Source organism: Sceloporus undulatus, chromosome 6 (assembly GCF_019175285.1).
Source record: "Sceloporus undulatus isolate JIND9_A2432 ecotype Alabama chromosome 6, SceUnd_v1.1, whole genome shotgun sequence".
NCBI lineage: Eukaryota > Metazoa > Chordata > Lepidosauria > Squamata > Phrynosomatidae > Sceloporus > Sceloporus undulatus.
In genome coordinates this window covers 83,544,625-83,551,183 of record NC_056527.1, presented here as the reverse complement: position 1 = coordinate 83,551,183, position 6,559 = coordinate 83,544,625, and the positions used below count along the sequence as shown (strand labels likewise).

The 6,559-nt window shown below is 41.1% G+C and overlaps 2 protein-coding genes across 2 annotated transcripts in view; one reads left to right on the top strand and one right to left on the bottom strand.

Moving 5' to 3' along the window:
- GJC1 (gap junction protein gamma 1) overlaps nucleotides 1–6,559 on the top strand; it is a 108,951-nt gene that overhangs the window by 4,950 nt on the left and 97,442 nt on the right. The window lies entirely within an intron of this gene.
- The window catches only part of LOC121933639 (kinesin-like protein KIF18B), a 29,444-nt gene that overhangs the window by 22,624 nt on the left and 261 nt on the right, over nucleotides 1–6,559 (bottom strand). The window contains 3 exon segments of the mRNA XM_042473620.1: nucleotides 538–642; nucleotides 1,911–2,068; nucleotides 4,439–4,775. Coding sequence (XP_042329554.1) covers nucleotides 538–642; nucleotides 1,911–2,068; nucleotides 4,439–4,763 — 588 coding nt within the window. The 5' untranslated portion in view covers nucleotides 4,764–4,775.

Genomic DNA, 6,559 nt, shown 5'->3' with positions numbered 1-6,559 from the left:
CCTAAGAGTCCAGAAGCCACACCAAAGCCACACTGCAGTCCTTAGGGCTGGAGCATGGCTTTGGCGTGACTTCTGGACTCTTAGGACGCATGCATCATTGAAACACCATACCTCCATTGTGACTCGAAGCAGCTTTATTTTGGCTGTCTGTAACAGGCCCATGTCATCCTCCAGTTGCTCGCTTATCAATCTTTCCTCAAGCTAGTTGTTCGCATCTTTGCTACCTTCCTTGCACATTTCCTCTTTGCCTTACCCATTCTTCTATTTCCACGCCACGTTCTCATAATTATTCCCTAAACTCCCATCTCAAGCCCCATTTTGTCCACTGGCTGTACAACCAAGCCTTTTAGTCAAGAACTAGACCACTGCTATATTCCATAAAGCATGTTTCGCAGGTCTAAGACTGTTATCAGTATTAAACAATAATAATTCTACCCATCAAAGAGCTGAGAGCAGCTATTTATTCTGCTAAATCTCCAAGTCTTTCTTGAAATCCTCCCAGTATTGGCCTCTCTTCAAGCCAATGATCACACCCACCTGATGAAAGGAAAGACCATGTACCATGACCCCTTTCTCTGGGTCTTCCCGGATGGCTAGTGGCCCCTTTGGTTCCAAGAGGTCATGGATCTGTTCATTGTACACCTGAAAAGAAGAGTCAGGCTTCAGTGCAATTTATTTAGGTTGGCCTCCCAGAGTCACTATTCCTTTGGTGCTCCAACATCTGCTATATCAAGCCCAGAGCTTGACAATTAATTTTTTTGGACTACATCTTCTTGAACCCTTCATCTAGCACAGCTACTGGACATGCTAAGAGGGGATTCCAGGAGTTGTTGTCTAAAAAACGTAATTTTCTAAGTACTGGTGTATGCTCGTCCTGCATCTCCAAATGTAAATCCAGGGCAGGGCTTTTGCAGTTGGAGTGCCTACACAGTGGAAATATGCTTAAGTCCATTAGTCCCATGAACTTTTATTCTGAAAGTAGGGTACTGCTAAGTTTTGCAGACAAAAAAACATTCACAAGTGAAAAAGAAATGCAGAAATTAGTGGCAAACCATAGGTGTATCCTGCATAGCAGTATAAGCATGTTATGTTATTTTATTACTCTACATTGGCCTAGAGAGGATGCAATCTCTGCAAATAGATTATATATAAATTTAAACTGCAGTTAGTTATGTCACATGGTAGAGCTCAACGTTTGAAATAATTAGGGCCGCAATTTTTAACAGCTTAATTAATTAGCTCAACTAGTTAAAGGGGTTTTACAGTGCCATTGTATACATGTCTACTTGGAATTAAGTCCCATTGTGTTCAATGGGTCATATTCCCAGGTAAGTGGATATAGGATTGTTGCTTAAACAATGAAGTAGTTGAGGTGGGTGACTATTGGCTCATGCCAGCATCTTCATTTCTGGTTCTTCAGTCCCCATCATTAAATCATGGCACAATTTAGCAAAAAAAGTTTTAAATAAATATTAGTCATTGGGAGGAGAGACAGGATTGACCATGATGGTTGGACAGTCCAGCTGACTAAAGGGGGGAAAAAGATGAATGAGAACAACCCCAACATTTGACTTGAATCTATGCATATTAAAGGCCAAAGGTAAAAATGGGAGAACCCACAGTAACAAATATAGCCACTGTGTGTACAGCAAGTCTAAAATCCTGGGCAAATAAGTAGATTTATGAGCAGCATGTGGGGGCATGCAGCCCTTTGGTTCTACTTTCTCATAAGAAAACTACAGTAACCAGGATGTATCATTTAAACAGTTTCCTGCTATGTTCAAACCAGGTTAAGTCTTTCAGAATAAAAGCAAGAAGACTGAACTTCATGTGGTGTGCAAATTGCCTCTTGGCCTATCTTCCCTCACCAATAGAAAGGGAAGTTATGAAATGAACCGGAAGGATCGTACCTCCTGATAAGAGATAAGCACCTCACAGTGCTTCTTCTCTTTCTTTGCTTCAATTTTCTTGTAGAGTTCCTGCATGGTGAGGTACATGATGCCTGGTTCTTTCTCTGAGCCCAGCATGGTATGGGTTTTCCCAGCACCCGTTGCTCCATAGGCAAAAACTGAAAAAGATAGAGGGCAGACCCAATGTGTCATTTTCCAAACACTAGCAGTAAAACTGCACCTTATCTCACCCTCACATGCCTCACACTGCTTAAAGCTCTTCATGGCTTGGAACTAAACATACCTGCAAGATTACCTCCCCCTGTGTGAGCATACTATCAGTTCTGGTGCACAGCTTTGAAAAGTTGTTGTCTTTTTACTATAAAGCCTCCCATCCCTCCCTGTGGAAATTGTTTTTGATGGTTCATATTTCCTCAATTTGAGAAGTTTAGAACATCGGGGTGCAAGACTTTCTCAGGACCCAAGAAGAGGTGATATTATTCATGGAAAAGCAACCAGTGTGCCTATTTTTTTGTTATGTAAGCCACAGCTACTGCAGGTCTGAATCTGAACAGCTGTAGAAGCAGCAGCCGCGCAACTGTTTAACTCTCTCCCTCTATGCTGCCATCCCAGCATCTTATTAGCACTTCAAAGGAAGATTCCCTTGGCAACAATGCAACAACTGCAAATGCAGCTTTGGAAAGTGATCTTTGACAAGACTGACAAGAACAGAAAGAGTTAAAAGTTGTACTTCCCCTTGTCCTTGACAGCCCTAGTAGCTGATCAGGATTCCCTGTGACTTCTATTTACAAGACAAATAATGTCCACACTTACCTTTCTACACATAAACGTCATCTTCCATTTAAATTTCAATTATAATACATAACCTCCCATAGGAATGCATTTTAGACATTAGGCATTTCAGACACTTTACATAAGGACCATCACTTTTGTAAAGGCTTTTAGTTTGGTGAGGATTTTCCAGAGATCTGACTTGGTTTGTTACACTGCTGATCGCTCCCTTGTCATCGGTCATGGTTACATGGGATTATGGATTTTGGATGCATTTGTACCTTTTTTAGAGCACTAGAAAGGGTAGATTCAACATGCCCTTGGGAACCACAGAACAACTGCTACATTAGTATGGTATTGCAAGTCTTGGGTCAAGGCAAGAGGAAATGTTCACACATACATGCTATGTGAAGTGAGTCGAATTAAAGTGAATAAAGGAGGTATGTCAAATCACCCCTAAATAGTACTGCAAATAAAATCCCGTTGTCTTGTCCCCTGAAAATATTAATAGCCTTCTCATATTTTAGAGAAATACAGTGGTCCCTTCCCTTATGTGGGGGATCCGTTTTGGACCCCCCGCATAAGGAAAATTCCACGTGATGTTTAAACTAATGGGGCTCGTGCCTGTGGCAGTGTGGCGGTGGCGCGTGCCATTACTCTTGCCAGCGTAGCTTTCAGTGCATGCTGAAAGCTGTGTATATCGTGCCTGCATATGACGTGGGGCAACTGTATAATTTTTAATAAACATTATTTTATTATTTTTGTGTTTTAGATATATCTATAAAATGTGTCTGCGATTGACACAATCACAAATGTTATAGGTATATCTATAATACACAAACAATAACAATGATTAAACTAAACTATTAAACAAAAATATGCATACACTATCCTTTTTGGATAGCAATAGAGCACTCTTTTAGAGAGTTTCTTTCAAATGGTTTGTAGACAATAATTCTCTATATGTGACCATGCAAATGACTATCTCAAGTCTACCTCACAAAGTGGGTGCAATCCACTTCACAGTTACAGTGTGACTTAAGTCTCAGTAAACATGCAGACAATTGTACTATAACTGGATGAAACCTCCTGGAAATAAGCTATAATAGATGCACCAGTGTGTCTGCAGCCAGCCTCAGCTACTTGGAGGTCAGGCTTCCATTCATGCACTTCCTACTGAGTCTCAAATTGAGAAGAGGAGGAGAGGACAAAGTGGAATCATTAGAAAGGAAGCTTATTTGGATCTGCGATGGAGAGTGAAGTGTGACCCACACTTTACCCCCTCACAAAAAGTCTACAAGTGTTACAAAAGTAGTCCACATCCTAACACAATGCTGATGGGTCTTTCCAGGATTAAACTGAAGTGGTATGACTGTGCTATTCTAAAATGCCAGTCAATTACCACATGAAAAGTAGATGGACAGAAATAAAGCAGTGTCCTTATTTGATCCAAAAGGAAGTCCTAAGACTCAAGAAGGCTTACAATTCAGTCCACAGGTGCCAACAAGTATATAATTCTAGTCTTTTTTCTTAACCACTGGCAGCTTTCCCCAACCTGGCACTCTTCTGAGGCAGTTGACTATAGCTCCCACCATCCCTAGTAAGTATAAATAAACCATGTTGGTAGGGAATAATGAGTATAGTATTGCAGTCCACTGCGTTTGGAAGGTTGTGGAAAGTTGTTGTATGGGTCAGGCAATAGTGCCACCCGTTATTCTGTAAATCACCTCCTCCCAACCCACTTCTCATATCCTTACCAGAGCAGTTGTAGCCATTCAGGACACCATCCAAGATTTCTTTGGTTGTATTCTCAAACACCTCCGCTTGGGTAGCACTCTCCCCGAACACCCGGTCAAAAGCAAAGATCAGGTTCTTGCCTTTCTTTCTTGAGGCAGAGTCATGGGCTTGGAAACTCACAGGGATACCTGGCAGGTTGGAGTCTTCTGGGTCAAACACTAGCATGCAGTCACCAACCACCTGCACAGTGCTTTGGCGATTCGCTTCCTGCTCCTGTGGGGTCTGAGGACGCACCCGTACCACTACTGCCACGCTGCCCTCTTCGGTAGGTGGCACAGCCACCATTGTTGCAGAGCCCTGTATCAAAAAGAAGATGGGAAGACATCAACACATACAACACTGGACTTGCACCTTTAAGAATCCCAATCAAACTGTGGAAAGCTTTTGAAGGAATTCTCCAAATGGCATATTGGGCAACAGAACTGCAAGTGAGATTTGTGTAAGTGAAGACAAAGTGATGACCAGGAAACCAAAAAATCCTATTCTCATATGCCATCTGGGGAAAAGGCCAACTCCAGAAAGCAGAAAAATCACAAATACAGTAATTCCTCTTGCAGAAAAATCACAAATAATTCCTCTTGCTTGAAAGAACTATGTCGCTCTCCTCTGAATTCTTGCCAACCTCTCAATAACCTTCCTGCAGTTCAGGGCCCAGAACCCAAGGCAGGATAATAAATTCATCTTTGTTTTCGGCACTGCTAAGGCAACAGATTTACAGCTTTCAGCCGCAAGGGATTAGAGGCAAAAGACATTCACTGATTGATTGTATGGGATAATCAATGCATTCATTTGCTGCATATAAAACATGGGTTTTAATAAAAGGGGTCCTCTCAGAAAAAAGCAATCACTCCTGAAAGCTTAGTAGTAAGGTGGCATCTTCCTACTTACTTTTACCATTCAGACCATGCATGCACAGCAATTTCCTAAGCGCCCCTTTTCACTCCCTCCCATGTGTCTTAAGAGGCAAGAATATCTTAGTAACATCCCCAAAAGGAAGAAAACATTTCATTCCTTCTTGACCATCATGTGGTGCCCTGAAATTGTAATGCAAATTTGAAATCTAGTAATCCTGAGAATGGAGAACCTAAAATTTTAGAAATCCTCCCCAAGGAACAGTTTAAAACTCTTGTAATTTAAGCTTTTCGTTGTTGATTTCAAATTCTGTCTGCCAAATTCAGATGTTTACAATCCATATTTCTGATACCACTCCACCTCAACCCTGCAAATATGAAAATTGTAACACACATTCCAATTTTATAAGTAAAAGAATTTTCTTGAGAATACTTACGTATGTGTGTACATAGACTACTATACGGATTATTAAAATATAGGATTTACATAACTGGAACCTGCCATTTAGTGTAAGCCATGAGCTTATGTACTGTAGCCCCCACTTACTCCCACTGCAGCCATAAGAAGATCAGAAGCTTCCCTTTGACATTAAGCACATCTCAGCATTATGTATAAACTTGAACCTATTGCTCATCTATAGCTACCTGAAGAAGTTAGTTTCTTTTAACACAGCAATAAAGGCTAGGAAGCAGGCATGTTTCCATAAACCATAGTAAAGACCAACCGGTTTGTTATCATTGAACAACATGGCAAGGTACTGTTAAGCTAAAATGGAAATGTAAGCACCTGAACTCCTCTTGGAAGCTATGCTGGAGGAAAGAGAAGCACATAACAATTGCAAGAGTTTTTATTTGTGAGCCGCCTTGGGTCCCAGTCTGGGAGAAAGGTGACATAGAAAATAAACATTTTAGAAGACAAAATTCTTGGGCTGGTCAACCAAAGCGAATCTTAATTGGCCCATGGCTATTTACAAACAAAGCACAGGGTTAATGATGGAATCATTGGGGAATACTTGCTCATAGGAAAACATTGGAGAATACCTGCCCATAGGAAGACAGTGGAGAACACTGGCCCATAGGGAATCATTGGGGAACATTTGTCCATAGGGAAACATAAGGGAATGCTGTACTTGCCCATAGGGAATCATTGGAGAATACTTGCTCATAGAGAATATAGAGGATGGGTTGCTAAAACATTCAACACCAAAAAAGGAATCCATAAAGGATTCT